Source organism: Lutjanus erythropterus, chromosome 20 (genome assembly GCF_056507025.1).
Source record: "Lutjanus erythropterus isolate fLutEry1 chromosome 20, fLutEry1.hap2, whole genome shotgun sequence".
Classification (NCBI taxonomy): Eukaryota; Metazoa; Chordata; class Actinopteri; order Lutjaniformes; family Lutjanidae; genus Lutjanus; species Lutjanus erythropterus.
Window position 1 is genome coordinate 1637975 of NC_139336.1, and position 17074 is coordinate 1655048.

General features: G+C 39.8%; 1 protein-coding gene across 1 annotated transcript in view; it reads left to right on the forward strand.

Moving 5' to 3' along the window:
• pam (peptidylglycine alpha-amidating monooxygenase) overlaps nucleotides 1–14402 on the forward strand; it is a 47078-nt gene extending 32676 nt beyond the window's left edge. The window contains exons 18-27 of the mRNA XM_084745443.1: nucleotides 1541–1657; nucleotides 1776–1848; nucleotides 2087–2297; nucleotides 4191–4394; nucleotides 4609–4724; nucleotides 5447–5543; nucleotides 6220–6270; nucleotides 6500–6748; nucleotides 8546–8605; nucleotides 11309–14402. Of these exons, the coding sequence (XP_084601569.1) occupies nucleotides 1541–1657; nucleotides 1776–1848; nucleotides 2087–2297; nucleotides 4191–4394; nucleotides 4609–4724; nucleotides 5447–5543; nucleotides 6220–6270; nucleotides 6500–6748; nucleotides 8546–8605; nucleotides 11309–11487 (1357 nt within the window). The 3' untranslated portion in view covers nucleotides 11488–14402. The remainder of the gene's footprint in view (nucleotides 1–1540; nucleotides 1658–1775; nucleotides 1849–2086; nucleotides 2298–4190; nucleotides 4395–4608; nucleotides 4725–5446; nucleotides 5544–6219; nucleotides 6271–6499; nucleotides 6749–8545; nucleotides 8606–11308) is intronic.
• Nucleotides 14403–17074: the final 2672 nt, after the last annotated feature.

A 17074-nucleotide genomic window follows, 5' to 3' on the forward strand; every position in this document is an offset into this window, starting at 1 on the left:
TATATGATGTTTTAAGTATAATGTCATGAATTCATCTGGAAAGCTCACTCCCACCACCTGTTTCAGCTGTCCATCTGATGTTACATAATCACTGCAGACAGCTGACATTTCCTCATTTTCAGACCTGTTGCCAATGAAGAGCCAAAGTTTAATAATATTTGCTCACAGAAAGTGTCTGATAATCCAGGGTCACATGAACAAAAATGACTTCAGTAATAGGATGCTACTGTTGCACTCAGTCAGAGCATCTAAAGAGATGATCTGGATTGATTGTCATAATTCATCTCCATATTATCAGCTACTGAGCTGACATTTGCATCTGACATTAGACTCAGTGCTTTGCAAGCAAAATGCAAAACAAAATTCACCAGCAGCCAGCAAGGCCCATCTTTCCTGTCCCCATTGACAGACACAAAATGTCCCCGTAACTCTAAGGCAATCTCTTGAAACTTTAAAATACATTGTTTTCTGTCCATAATCAGCTTTCAGTGCATACATTCATTCATTTATTGTATGTAACTGCTTATCCATGAAGGGTTGTGGGGGGCTGGAGCCTATCCCAGCTGGACAAGTCCTGGACTTGCCCAGGTGACAAGTCGCCAGTTTGTTGTATAGAGACAGACAACCATTCACTCTCACAGTCACATCTATGGCCAATTTAGAGTCACCAATTAACCTATTATGCTGCATGTCTTTGGACTGTGGGAGACACGGGGAGAACATGCAAACTCTGCACAGAAAGGTCCTGCCCCAGCTCCTCAGCCCCCCAGCCGGCCAGGGGATTCAAACTCAGGACCTTCTGGCTGTGAGGCCAGACCATATTACTGCTTTCAGTGTATATTATAATATTATTTGAAATTATGTAGTTAGTAGACTCATAAGAGATCACGTCAGTCTCTAAAAGCTTCACTCAGTAGAAACTGAGGACAATCTCTCAGTCTACGTTGTTCACCTCCAGGCACGTTTTAAACAATATTAAAACAAACCTCTGTCTCTTTTGCTAAATCTGTTCAAATTCCTTGTCAAAATGGCTTATATATAGCTCTGCACCTTGCCTTCATGCCCCCACCTCTACCCCTACGTAGCTGCACTTGAATGGGCAAGCACTGTGTCTGGTAAGGCTTGTAGGCTTGTTAGCACCTGCTCTGCTGTTCGCGATGCTACCTTGCATCAGAAATCCTCAGTATGCAGTGAGATGTCATCTTGTCTGGTATAACAAGACTGTTAATTTATGTTTGCATTGATGAATTGAGGGGGACAACCCTGATAGTGGGTGTCTGTATACCTTGCCCCCCCCCTTCTGTAACTTCAGCCCATGCTCTTAGGTCATTAGTGAACTATTCTTTCCCACCTGTGAGCTTTGTTTGCCTCTGACAGTCAGCCAATGGTCAACGGATGTCAGAGCAGCAAGTGTAATTATTATGACATGGGTGACATCTGGGTGGATTTAAGGAAGAGCACTCAAAAATAACTACATTCTCACAGTGGAACTACAAACAAAATCAGCTATTTTTGTTTGTTTGTGGGTGTTTTTTTGCAGCTCCTTTAACAACCAGTTCAGATACCAGCAAAGGTCCCTTGGTCCTATTCAGCAGTCCACTATTTTGGTTGTGGATCCAGCCAAAGGCAGCATCCTGAAGGCTTCTGGCAGAAACATGTAAGTTACTGTGTGCTTTATCTTTACTTATTATGAATGCTAAGTGTGAACAGAGACATTCTGCATTACAGCCAGAGAGAAAACTATCATGTAGTGATGTTTTTGTCTGATGTTGCAGGTTTTATTTGCCTCATGGAATAACTACAGACAAGGAGAATAATTACTGGGTCACTGATGTGGCTCTTCATCAGGTAACTGTGACGGAGTGTGTTTAATAATAACTGGCACTATAAAATCAACTTTGGATGATGGTCTATTAATGATGAACTAGTCATTTACACCATTAAAACATTTTAGTTGTGGTAAGTCAGTTGTAAGCAGCAGATCAGATGCACTTACTGTAGAAGTAATCAGAACAGATCAAGATTCAATATGCAACTTAAATCCACTACAACATGATGCAACCAATGAAGAGTACCCTTTCCTCAGGTATTGAAAGTGAGCAGTGACGGCAGAGACAGTACGTTGCTTGCACTGGGAGAGGCTTTCACATCAGGAAGTGACAACTACCACTTCTGCCAGCCCACTGATGTGGCTGTGGACACACAGACTGGGAACATCTTTGTGTCTGATGGCTACTGCAACGCCAGGATAGTGAAATTCTCTGCTGATGGCAAATATCTGTCAGAGTGGGGCGCGGGTAAGAGTCTACACACACACAGACCTGCACTTGTGGGGTTTAAAGCAGGTCTTGTTTGACAGAGGGCCTTTTCAGTCTCATGTTAACAAAATTAATGTAGTTTATATGTAATACAAACATTCAGTTTCACTTCCAGTGAAGCCAACAAATGAAAATGTCAATATTCTATTTCTATTTCTTTTTCTCTTTATGCATATATTGTTAACGACCCTATGTGTAGGATTTGAAAATGTAGCAATAAATTTAACATATACTTAATCAACTGAATATGAACAAGATAACACAAAATTACAGTGATAATGATAGGTTTGTTCTTTTACAAAATAAAATACAACATAATGTGAAGAACATAAACACTACCTGAATACAAACATGTAAGTATTGTTCCCAGTCTCACCCACAGACGCACACCTCATACACAAACAAACACACACACACAGCCCAAATATCCCATGGAAAAGACGATATGAATTCTATAAGATGGTCTGTCCTTCATCAGGCAACTTATAGGTAGTTGCACTGTGTTGATCCAGTAATTAAGCTGTTTGACTTAAGGGACCTCCTTTCTCTAGTACTTCAATAAGATATTTGGCTAGCTTTTAGAAAATTATCACCACAGTGTGTCACCATCCATCCATCCATCCATCCATCCATCTTCACCTGCTTATCCAAAATCAGGTCACGGGGGTAACAGTTCCAGCAGCGTACCCCAGACATCCCGTTCCCTGGCTACATTAGCGAGCTCTGACAGGGGGATCCCAGGGCATTCCCAGGCCAGGGCAGAGATATAATCCCTCCACCTAGTCTGCCCCATGGCCTCCTCCCAGCTGGATGTGCCTGAGCACCTCCCTAGGGAGGCGACCAGGTGGCATCCTTACAAGATGCCCGAACCAACTCAACTGGCTCCTGTCTACGCAAAGGAGCAGCAGCTCTACTCCGAGTTCCTCACAGATGACTGAGCTTCCCACCCTATCCATAAGGGAGATGCCAGCCATCCTCCTGAGAAAACCCCTTTTGGCTGCTTGTATACACGATCTCGCTCCTTCGGTCATGACCCGCCCTTCATGACCATAGGTGAGAGTAGGAATGAAGATTGACTGGTAGATCGAGAGCTTCGCCTTCTGGCTAAGCTCTCTTTTGGTCACAACAGTGCGGTAAAGCGAACACAATACCGCTCCTGCTGCTCATATTCTCCAGCCCATCTCACACTCCATTGTCCCCTCACTCGAGAACAAGATCCCGAGATACGTGAAGTCCCTCACTTGGGGTAAGGACTCATTCCCTACTCAGAGCAGACAATCCACCGGTTTCCTGCTTAGAACCATGGCCTCAGACTTAGAGGTGCTGATCCTCATCCCAGCCGCTTCACCCTCGGATGTGAACTGATCCAGTGAGCACTGGAGGTCACAGGCCGATGATCAGAATCACATCATTTGCAATCCTCAGGTCACTGAACTGCACACCCTCCCCACCATGACTGTGCCTCAATATCCTGTCTATGAAAGTCACAAACAGAATTGTTGATAAGGCGCTGCCCTGATGGCCCTGACAGTGTGTCACTTAGACACAAAAACATGGGAAAAGTAGTAGTACTTTTTCACTCAGCCTCTTGCTTAGAGTGCTACCATAAACCATAAATTTGAGTATTTTGATCAAGGTTAGGCCAATTTGGCCTTTTCACTGTTGATACAGACTTACCATTAATATTTCCATCTTTTGTTGTGCCATTTCTTTTGGAACTTTTCTAAATTTTATAGTATGTGGTATGCTATATTTGCTAATATTGATCGTTAAAACCAATGATGAGGTAATTCAGAAGGCTCATGCATCATTGCCACCAGTGGACACAATCTGCACATATTCAGCCATCATGTTATGTTTTCCTCACTGAAGGGTCATCAGACAGGAGGAGGCGTATACCATTCCGGGTTCCCCACAGCCTGGTGTTCCTTCCTGACAAACAGGAAGTTTGTGTGGCTGACAGGGAGAACGGACGCATCCAGTGCTTCATAGCTGAAACCGGAGAGTTTGTCAAGGAAATCAAGAAAGAGGAGTTTGGAGGGGAAATGTTTGCCATCACCTACAGTCCTGTTGGAGGTGAATTCACTGACTGAGCAGATCTTATTCCCCTGTTTCTAACTATATTTTCTTTAGATGCCCAGGTATAATACCAAACTGTAGTTATAGAACAGTTTAAATCCCATTAGATACATTTTACATTATTTTCCTTTTTAATCTCACTTCAGTTCTAATGAAAAATTAAAGTGGTTAACAATTATTTGTGTGTGTGTGTGTGTGTGCACGTGCGCAGATGGCTTGATCTTTGCAGTAAATGGGGATTCTCCATATCGCTCATCTCCACTCAGAGGTTTTGTAATAAATTACTCAACCAAGGATATTTTGGATACATTCTCCCCAGAGAAAAAGGTAAAGTCCCCCACACAGATCTCTTGCTCTCTGTTTCTCACTCTCACACTCTCTATACTATACTGAAACACCGAAAGACTCCTCATTCATCATTTTTGTGGATAGATGACATGCAACAAAGATCCTCAGCTGGAACTGAACCACGGATGTTGCATAGTATTGTTTGCTTCTCAGACCAGGTACCCACCAGAATACCCCAACTACCCACCCAGTTCATCATCTATATCCAAGTATGCAGGGTCACAGGGTGCTGAAGTCCGTCTCAGCAGACATTGGGATGAGAGGCAGGGTGCACCCTGGACAGGTCACCAGGCAGACACTTTGGGTTGATGCCTCGACCTGAGTCACCTGCCCAAAGTGTCAGTATTTGATGAACTGGGAATGACACTGAACAATCAACTATTTTTCTTCAGAAATGTTTGTAACAACTTAAAAGCAGAACAATTATACTCCAAGCCATTCTAAATATTTTTAAACTGGATGAATTAAAGATTCCTAATGTGAAAAGAGGTGAAGTTCAGCCCAGGTACAGAAAGCCAAGCTGAGGTTTGCAAGTTAACTTCCAGTCTGAGCTTATTTCTTATTTCCTAACCTCAGAACAGACATGTACTGTAACCAAACCCCTGAGATTAACTGGAAACTGTCTGTTGGAATGCTGGTGAATCATTTCTTTTGCCAAGACTCTTGCATTGAGCTACATTTTCCTTTTTTTTTTGTTGCAGGAGTTTAAAATGCCTCACGACATAGTTGAAACCAAGGATGGCAGTGTCTTTGTCGGGGATGCAGGCAGTAAATCGGTCTTCAAGTTTATCGCTGAGAGTAAGTTATGATCTATTTAAAAGATTAAGGTGATGTTCTTATGTTCAGAATCTTAACCTGTGTGTAAGTGTTGTGTGACATTCTGAACTGTTTCCTCCAACATACTGTTGAGAATACACAAAAAAGTATATGTTCTGTATTTAAAGGAGTAAGCTGTAATATATTTACTGTAATTAATCATGAAATGACTACAATGTGTCATCAGAGATCAAGGAAAAATGTTAAGTTAAAATAAGTAAATAAAATAAAATAAGTTAAAATACTTGCTTCACTTGACATAAACGCTACAGATGCGGTGTTCCCCTTTGAAATCTCCAGTCTGGACAGTTATGAACACCTGATCAATTTACAGTGGAGAACTCATCCTGCTTGTTGTCACTTTATGAAGGTGTGCACATCCTGCACTCAAGCATAACCCCTGCAGCCTGCCTGTCTCTGCTGTGTCTGGGAAGGAACAGGCATGGGAAAATGACTCCCCTCAATCATAGATCAGATATTAAACAGGATAACAACCTATTTCATATCCAGTCTATGGCTCCAACTCACTATGTGGATTGCTGTACTCATTTTTGCATTTGCAGTGGTAATACATTGCTCCTTCAAAGTTTGTAGTGTTATTAATCTGTATCCACCACTGCATTTACATGTACCTTTATGTTTTTCATCATCATTTCAGAGTTACATCGCTCTGTCAAGAAAGCTGGAATTGAGGTACAAGAACTTGAAGGTAAGTATTGTTGAGTTTTACCATTTCAGACAGAATATTCATCATGATAATAAAGTTTCTGGCTGCTGCTGACAGTCCAGTTTGTTGCTACTGGTGTTGATATTGAATGACACGACAAAACAACACACACTGGCAGCATGTGTGATGCACTCTATGGTTCATCCTTTGTGAAAATGAAGAAATGATGGGAGTGGAAACCCTGTTAATCCTAACATTCCTCTCTGTGTAGAAATGGAGATGTTGGTCCAAAGTAAGGCGAAGCCAGAGCGCAACATGACGAAGACAGCAGCTGTCCAAGAGAAGCAAACTGTGGTGCAACAGCCTCAACGACAGGAAGAGACAGAAAAGGAGAAGAAGAAGAGTGCAGCAAAGCCAAACAGAGAGCAGGGTGTACTCCCAGCCATCATCACCACCCTGCTGCTCATCCCTCTGCTGCTCATCATCTCCATAGGACTCTTTATCTGCTGGAGGAAAAACAGTATGTATGACACTAAGGCCACAGAGCAGTGCACAGAAGAGGCATCATAATACATTGCTCACAGTTACATTTAAATTGTTCCTCCTACCTATACTACTTCCTAAAGCAGTTTCAGAGTAAGAGCAGGATGTGTCTCCCTCTCTGTGCCTCCACAGACAGTGAGACTAGTAATTTGAGCCAGTTTGAAAACAGATGCCAGAGAAGGAAGAGTAGAGGACAAACAGAGGAGAACGGCATGCTGTGTAGAGCCATAGATAATGAATGATAACCCTCATTCCTGGAATATTTTTGTTTAGTTTCTGTCTGCACTAATGAATTCTGCACAGTGCTAGAACACAGCATGTCTACTACAGTGGTCATTTTTAATGGTAACATCAACCTGAGACGTGGCTGCTCAATGCCTTCTAATTGAGTCTTTTGTAGGATTTGAGGATATGACCTACATGCAGCTTTGAGGGCACAAAAAGGATAACCTCATCACGATTATAGAGCAGGAACAAGTTGGTCTGGAAAAAATTATGTCTAATAACTAAAATAGGTTATATGGTCCCTCCAGGAAGCTGCGATGTTGCGATCACCACACTATATGCAAGTTCAACCAATCCCTGTGTATTCTATATGACCTTGCAATTTTGTCCAAACTGCAACTTTTCCACAAATTGGACTAATCATCCTTGCACCCTGCAAGTTCTGCCAATAATGTCAGTCCCCCATGCAAACATCAGACATTAGATGTACATCTCAATGATCCAACTCAGTTTCTTAAATCTTGTCACAGGTACTGAAAAGAACACAAGGTTTGTCATTGTTATTGACTTTTATCAATACTCCATCCATCTTTATCTTTTAATTTTGTGCTTGCTGTTTTAACTGACACAAACAGATTTTGAGCTCCAAAAAGATTTAGCTTTTTTGTAGAATATGCCCCATGTGCACTTCTTTGTCTGCAAATAAAGCAGATTTTGCTCCGATTGTATTTTGTAATCATGAGCATTTTTGGCTAGGTTACCTAGAACTTTTAATAAATTGTAATTTAATTGAAAAAAACAAAAACAAAAAAACATTGCAACATGCACCACAATTTTTTTCGAAAAGCTGTTGTGAAATCAGACATTTTAGGCCACAACAATCCCAAAGACAGCCCATGAAGTCTTGGAGGGACTGGTAATAGCACTACAATTGGTGGAAGATTAGAAAAGATTTAGAAAATATTTGCTTAGAGCAGGAGATAGAGAATGAAAGAGGAGAGGAGGAAAGAAAGAAATGACACCAAGAGTAACAAAAAGAAAAGGAAAGAGAGATAAAGTTTGAGTGAGATGAGCCAGCATTTTATCTACAGAGGGAGTGGGTCCTCTTCCATGGTGCCTGCCATGTTTCTACAGTAGCCCAGAGTGGACAAACCAAACCTTGGCTCTAGATACAGCCTTTAAATTTTTTGTAAGTTTTATGACCACCATAGTTACTACAAGCTACACACTTGGAAGGAGAGGCTGAGATGAGGTGCATTCAGTTGGTTGCAATCCTCAGCCTCGCTGCTAAATCCTACACACTGGTCCTTTAAAGTCAATGTTGATCAATAAGATTGTGGAGAAAGTTGGTATAAAACCTTAATTGGGGTTGATGGAAACTTTTCCTTCATACTGTGAAAGAGGCTTTTACTCTGTGAAAATAATAGAAAAAACTATGCTAACAACAACAAAAACAACAGTACACACTCCTCTCCTCTTTATTATCTTTTGTCCTCATAATATTTGGTCAGTCTTCAGTGAAGTATTGTTGAATATTGTTTGTTTGCAGATCGATGTGAGGTGAAAACTGAACCCAGCTCAGTGGGAGGGATCTTGGGAAAAATAAGAGGTGAGTCATTTATGACATTAAATATAAAATAAGTATTTATATTGTGCTTTTTTACCAACAGAGCATCTTCACCTCCTCTCTTGTTTGTGGCCTGTTTCTGGCACTGAATTTCTTATTAATATGTACTGTAAGTGTACTTTTTAGAACAAGCAGGTTTTCTATGCCAGAGACATTATGTTTTTGGGTTGTGCATCTGTCCGCCCCATTCTTGTTAATCTGATATCTCAAGAAAGTCTCAAGGGAGTCTTCAAAATTGGTACAAAAACCCATTTAGACATAAGGATGAACTGATTGGTGATCAGTGTTTAAGGTCATGGTGATGTCACTAAAGCATATTTTTGGCCATAACTCAAGAATGCACAGGCTAATAATGAAATTAATTCACACAAATGTCTAATAGGATAAAATGATAAGGTGATGACATTTTATATCCAAAAGGTCAAAGATCAACTTCACTGTGACATCATAATGTTCAGCTCTCTGTCAATCCTCTGTCCTCCTCTGTAAAAATAGTCTCTAAGTGAAAACAGTATAACCGGTGGATTCTAGTGCCGTTGTGATGACGGAGCCTAGACCATGGATATCTTTGGAGGTGATCTTCATTTATTTCTGACAGGTGACAGTAAGAGGTAAATAACAAAATCCTTTGTCAACTGTGACCATACAGCTCAAGCTCCTCTTCTATGGAGTACTATAGCAAAAGGGCAGAGGGCCATGTTGCATTCAATATGGTACAGTAAAATACAAAGAAACATACCTAACAGTAAGAGGTAATTAACAAAATCCTCTGTCAATTACAACCATACAACTCGAGCACCTACACAAATTAAGTGACACAGGAATATGTTTGCATATCACACAGTGAGTTTAAGCGAAAAAGTAAACTTGTAAATGTAGTTTAGCAATGCTAAAATGCAGAAATCACTATGAGAGCAATGTCGCTTACCTTTCCCATGGAATAGTACAGCAAAAGGGGAGAGGTAAGATGGGAGATACCCCTATATAGGAGGGGGTCCGTGAAAGTGAATCTTGGGGGACAGAAACTGAGTCTCAAACACTCCACATACTGACTATGGAGGCCTAAGCATGTCAGATCATAACAACTTAAACACATTTCATGTAATTATAATAATAAGTATTACAAATGTATATTTGACTTTGTTACACATATTACTGCTGTATAGTTTCTCACTGTAAATTATTCACTGGAATCACACATGTCAATGTAGTGATAACTTCCATTTCACCAAAAAATACACTTAACTTTCATTAAGTTCCTCCAAAGTCTTCACTGTATAGACACTGCCTGGCCAAAAAAAGTCACTACCAGGATTTACCTAAATAAATAGTTCAGATTTTTCCACTGGATAATGTGATTAATATGTTTCAGCTGGCAACAAGTTCTTTAACCCTAATTGATGCAGTGAGTAGCTTCTCATTTCTTATACAACCATGTCAGAAGACATATCAAGCAAAGAAAACAACTAAGGAGATTGTTGAAACTACTAAAACTGAATTAAGAACTGTCCAACACATTATTAAAACCTGGAAGGATAGTGGAGAACCATCATCTTCCAGGAAGAAATGTGATTGGAAAAAAATCTTGAGTGATTGTGTTTAGAAATCACTAAACATTTGGCAAAATCAAATCATAAAATCAACAGTAGAACTCACAGCTATGTTTAATAGTTAAGGCAAGAGCATTTCCATACACACAATGTGAAGAAAACTCAAGGGATTGGGACTAAACAGCTGTCTGGCCTTAAAAAAACACTTATCAGTGAGGCTAATCAGAAAGAAAGGCTTCAGTTTGCTAGGGAACATAAAGACTGTCCAGATTTACCCTGTTCCAGAGTGATGGGTGAATCAGAGTAAGAAGAGAGGTGGATGCAGTGATGCACCCATCATGCCTAGTGCCTACTGCACAAGCCTGTGGGGGCAGTGTTATGATCTGGGGTTGCTTCAGTTGCTCAGGTTGAGGTTCAGCAACATTATGTGCCCAAGGAATGAGGTCAGCTCACTACCTGGATATACTGAATGACCAGGTTTGTCCATCAGTGGATTTTTTTCTTCCCTGATCACACGGGCATATTCCAAGATGACAATATCAGGCTTCATCAGGCTCAAATAGTGAAAGAGTGGTTCAGGGAGCATCAGACATCATTTTCACACATGGATTGTCCACCACAGAGTCCAAACCTGAACCCCACTGAGAATCTTTGGGATGTGCTGGACAAGACTTTACGCAGCGGCCCAACTCCCAACATCAAGACCTTGGTGAAAAATGAATGCAACTCTGGACAGAATACTTATTGAAACAATGCCACGGCGAGTGCATGCCGTGGTGGTCCGACAAAATATTGGAGAGTGTGACTTTTTTTTTTTTTTGATCAAGCCGTGTATTATATGTTTATGTCTGGACAGACATGGGTGTAAAACTGTAACTTGACTGGCCGGCTGAGGCGTACAACCACAAGGCGTTAATTCTAGTTTTAACTGTATTATACTTTAAAGTCAACTTCAAAGCAGACTTTTTTTCTATACAAAAGTGGGCGAACACATCTCAGATTTAACAGGATAATGTTGTTGTATTGAACATTACTCACATACTGTAATAAATGAAAACTTAATGTAGGCAGAATTAAAAGTAATTAGCAGCAGCTAATAAACAACTAGTGACATTTGCCTTTTTTCCTGTCACAGGTAAAACAGTGGGCAGTCTGAATCTGGGGAACTTCTTTGCCTCGCATAAGGGTTACAGCCGTCAGGGTTTTGACCAGCTGAGTACTGAAGGCAGTGATCAGGAGAGGAACGACGAGGACAGCAGTGACTCGGAGAACGAGGAGTACTCTGCCCTGCCGCCTCCTCAGTCCTCCTCTTAGACGCTCTGGGACCAGCCACCAACCTTCTGCTTACATTGCCAAGTTGTATGTTATTCATCATGTGTGTAACTGTTGTGTTAGCTGCCAATCGTATTGTTTATATATTTAAAAATTATATACTGTATATAAAAATAATTTGGCAGAATCTTAAGAATTTATTTAATCTTTATTTAATTTTCCCGTGGTCATGATACAGCCTTAGTGACATGATTCACACACAGCACTATAAAAGATTTGTTTTCCCCAAATCAGACTTAAGTTTAGTGAAATTATCAGCACAATCCTCCAGACATTCAGCCTTCAAACAAGAAAAGATCTGCCAGGGGCCAGATAGTTCTACTTTTTATTCATGCAGAGTTCCTTGTTTCAGGGATGTTCTTGAAATGATGAATCCCACTGCAGGGTTTTTATTTTTAATTCATAACAAAAGGGGACACACCTCACCAAATGGCTGTTTTCACTGACTGAAATAGGTTAACTACTTCACAGTTAGTTGCTGTTGTGCAACCTGTTAGAAAATGTTAAGGGCTCTGTTTTCATGGTGGCACAGTTACCAGCACAAGCAGCACTGCAGTGTGCTCCCGACCTGACATTTGTTTTGCTGATCTGTTTGCTCAGTGCAAATGTGAGAGGAGAGCTGCAAACAGGTGGAAGTGCAGGAAGTTGCTGGTGTTGTGGTAGAAGTTTAGTCTTTGATGCTGAGCTGAGGATAAACTTCTCAGAACCACAAGTTGTTGATTCTGCCCACAAGAGCAAAGTAAAAACTTGAGGAGAATTTCAATTACCTCTGGTTACTTTAATTTAATGTGGTTAAAGCACCTGAAAGTAACTTGATGGAATGTCACTTCTGGGCAGGCCAAATCCTTATATTCTTTCATACGCACAGCTGTTGGATAGTGTATAAAAACCTCCTTCAGTTGATGAAATCTCTGCAGCCATCTGTTGGCAAGAAGGGTTAATAAGTGCAGTCTGTGATCGTGCCATCCACCAGATTGCAGTGCCAATACACATGGCCATTCACATTCTCTGTCCCTATTCTTGGTTGTATTCTCCCTGTTATTGAGGGTTTCGTCAGATTACTGGGGCTCATGAATGCATCAGTGCAACTCCTTTCCAACTTTTAGCAAAAGTGCCATTACATACAACATGATATAACCATTTACATCCTGAGATACAGTAGAATTAAGACAGACAGACTGATGTAATCACGAACAGCTTCACTAATTTAGCTTTTTCAAAATTATTTTTCTATTGTCAGTGTAGTAATTATGTTTAAGGCCCACACCATCAGCGTGGAGCTGCAGATTTGTGCAGCTGTGTTCACATCGTGCACCTTCCAAACAACAATATAATCTCTTGGGTAAGCACTCAGCTGCTGTCGCCATACGTCACTGTCATTGGCTCAGCTGTTTCAGAGCAACGAGACCATTGATGTGATTGGATGAGAGTGTGTTTATTCATCAGCACACCCTCTGATTTATCTAACTACACCCAGCTCTTCTGCACTGTGTTCTGCTTCAAATGACAAATGTCATCACCTCTGGTGAAATGTTCAGATGTTCTTGTCATGGTGGAATAGATTTTGTACTACAGAGCTGCAGTCTCATAGTTGATTGTACCAGCTGTGCTGCTCTTTATCTGTTAGGTTTTCATCCTGTTACATTTGCTGCTGTGAGCCCAGAGATGCCCAAGAACAGTGGCTTTGTGCTGGTCACCGTGTCCACTCCATTAAAACAGGACCCTTAAAAAATAGAGAGGTGCTGCTCAGTGGTTAGCATTTATTTTACTGCTCAGTGTTTTGATTCATTTGAGTCAGTACTGGACTTACAACAGTGTTTTTCATGACAGTTCAATATCTGAGTAAGAGTTTGAATGATAAGTTACCGAAATTTTGCTATTATTTAAAAATTGAATGGTTTAACAGCACTGATAGAGTATACAGTATATATAGTTTACTTTCAATGAAAAAGACCATCCTTCCTTGCATAAATCTCTTCCATACAGCAAAGCTACACACACAGCATTATTCCAACACACTAGTTTGGTCCATGTTTCTGTTCAATAACATTTCACTTGTAATTTTGTGCCTTTTTACATCTGTGTTCTGCCTTTCTTTAGCACCTGCCATTACGAAACATGATGAAACAGCTGCTGCTAGTTGAGCTTGTACTATGTTGATTTCTCTTCCAAGTGAATGGAAAATGGATATTATTACATATATATGTATATTTATGTATGTATGCATGTGAGTGAGTGTGTGTGAGTGAGAGTGTGTACAATGCCAATCGAACATTGTTCAACAGCCAAGTCTCAAGCACTGTAACTACTTTAAACTCACTAACTTCAGACAGTATAAAGGCACAGCATGAAATGAGAAACGTTCATCTTCTTTGTTGTAATGTAGGAGGAACCACATCAGACCATTTGCCAGTTTTTAGCTCCTTACTTCCAAATCTGATATACTTTATGTTGTCACTTTCCATTTTTAGATGCCTGCTGTACTTTAATTGCAATATAATTGAAAAGTCAGCACTGCGGTGTCTGATATTGCTGGACTGCTATAAGCAGATGCTTTTATTATGAATTAATCTAGCAGTCTCTCAATTACGTGATCAGTTGTATCATCTATAATATGTAAAAAGATATTTTAAGATATCTTTATTTCCCAAAGCCAAAATTTAAATATTCAGGTGTCATTCATTTCAAACTAAAAGGTTCGGATGACTCTATCATACTGTTGATGACAGAGAAACTAACAAATATTCACATTTGAGAAGCTGAGCTAGTGATTTGCATTGTATTTGCATTGTAGCTTAAATAATGAGCTTAATTAAAATAGTTGCATCCTTTCAATTAAATTACAATCGATTAATCAACTAATTGTTTCAGCTTTGTTATACATTTATGGTATGTATATGTTTGTTGTATGTTATGTATGTTTACTGATTAATTACAATTAGAGGTAAACAACTTTAAAATTTTCTAAATCACAGCAGCATTGTTTACAAATTGGTTAGCTGTGATTTAAAGTTTACAATTTGTAGCAAACAAGCTAAGATATGCTAAATAGTTGGTATGGTCCTTTAAAGATCAAGGCAACATTAAATCTAACATTCCTCAATCCATGCTCACTTGTTCTGTACTTACAATTCAGTGCATTGCTTGAGATTTTACTTAAAATTATAAATTATTAATTGATCACGTTTGATTTGATCAATTACTAATTTAAAAGTAGAATGAATGGAAAACTGAGAATGTGGCAGGAAACATGTTCACTCCAACCCACAGCACTGCTCATCAGTCGTCAATCAGAGAATTTAGTGAAATCTGGTGGCAACAATGAATCAGGTCTGTCATTAAAAGCTCATTCACAGCAGTCATCTCAGAAACACACAGAGGAAACACAAAGATGGTGGGATGAAGAGTCTGTTTGTCCAGTCAGAATATTCAGTTTCATACTGTATTCTCAGGTTTCATTTCATTTGCTCGATCTTTCATTTCGTAATCTTAAATTCCATCCAAGATATTCTGTTTCTGTCCAAATCCTCAGTTTGTCGTAAAGTTTGAATGAATGATTTCCTTAATGGCATGCCATAGAAATTGCATTTCTGATGTTGCAGTCACATGTTGGCTATCTGATATCTATTGTGACACACTGGTTTTGCTGCAAGAGTACTATTTTCAGTAACTATGTTATTTGTGTAATAAAGTGTCTGCAAAGCATCACAGTGTCCTGGAGGTTTGTTGGATTGGACCACTCGGTTGGATGAGTAATTACTTTTCACACAATACCTGTCTTAAGCATGTATTTATCAGCCTTCAGAGTTCTTCACACTCTGAGCCAGGTGGTGCTGTTTGGCTGTTGAGTTTGCTGGATGACCTTTTGTGACAACAGATGGACTTCAAAAAATTAATGATTGGTGCAGAGGTTGAACTTTCCTCTGTATCCCTCTGTTTTTTGCTTACACAGCTGTTGCTGTCACTGTTACTGAGAGACTGTGCACATTTATCCCCATGTTTAAACCATGTTTGTGTAACTGATGTCCCACAAACTGTTGAATGTGCCCCTATGCTCGACACACAGAACCTCCATGTACAGTAAACAAACTGCTAGTGTGAAGGCACCCAACATTTTTCATATACTTAATCTCCCACACATGAACTGGATTCTTGTAAAAAAATATTTTTCTGCAATAGTGGTTACATTGACAGATATTATGACGCACTCCATAAATAAAAGAAATTTAATGTGTTTCTTCAGTGCATCAGTATATTCACTTTCTGTTTTTCAGACGTGGATGAACCCTCTGCCCACTGTCTTACTAAATATGTGATCAATTAGAGCTTGCATTATAAAATTACTTGAGTTTAGGTCTATCACCTCCTATTCAGCTGTGTTTCATACAGCTGATCATGACACATTAATTGATTAGCTAGAGAACTAGGTACTCATGACTGGGACTGCTCTGGACTGCTTTAAGTATCACCCACAGTGTTCTTCAAGGGTCTTTTTCTGGCCCTTTACTGTTTTGTATGTACATGTTAGCTGTGGGTCAAGTTATCTGCAACTCCAGTATTGCATTCCATTTTTATGCTGATCATACACAAATCTATTTGTCAATAAATCTTCCAAACCTCACCTCATAACTTCTCTTACAGCCATAAGATCCTTTATGTTCAGTAACTTCTAATGTTGAACAAATATTAAGCGCACACAGGAATTGTGTAAGTTACATGTTAGACTCTCTGGATCTGCAGAGCACCAGTGAGGCCAGAAATCTGCTTGTAATCTTTGATTTGGATCTGAACTTCTATAAACATTTTAGCAATATCATTAAATCAGCTATTGGTCCAATCAGGAGTATTACCAAGATCAGATCATTCTTTTTTATATAGTGTGTAATGAGAGTTTGTGCATAAACTCTCATTCATGCTTTCGTCTCCAGCTTGTGCAAAACACAGCAGCATGGGTTCTTACAAGGACCTGATATTTTCAGCACATTTGCCCAATTCTTGCCCGTGTTATTTAGAATTGATTTATAAAAAATGTTTAACTTGTTTTTTAAATCACTGAGCATTACATTATCTGGGCTCAGGACAGGGTGGAGGGACATTTGCCTCCTCTGCCAACATGGTTGCACACTTCCTGAACTGGCCCCTTGCACTTCTAATGATTGCATGCTGTCAGTGTTGGCAAGTCTGTGCTGCCCTCTGCTGGACAACACATCTTCACTTTGTTTTCTGTGCTGTGATTTGATTTTGTGTGATTCACTTTATTTTTGTTTACTTTGTTTTTATGTAGGCATTTTAAAATCAATCTTCCATATGAGACAACAATGGAAGCAGAGTTTAAAACCAGTTTGAGCATCTGCTCAATTTAATGAGGTAAGAAATATAGTAATGATGGAAATGTCACAGAGAGAAAGTATCAGTGACATTGGTGGTGAGAACTAATCCTGGATGTATGATCAGGTAGCTGCTCTAGAGAGACAACTCTGAACATGAATGAGTCTTGAGACTAATAAGGGTCTTCATGTGTCTTAAAAGACACTGGATACCAGGGGTGGTATTAACTAATTACAAACAT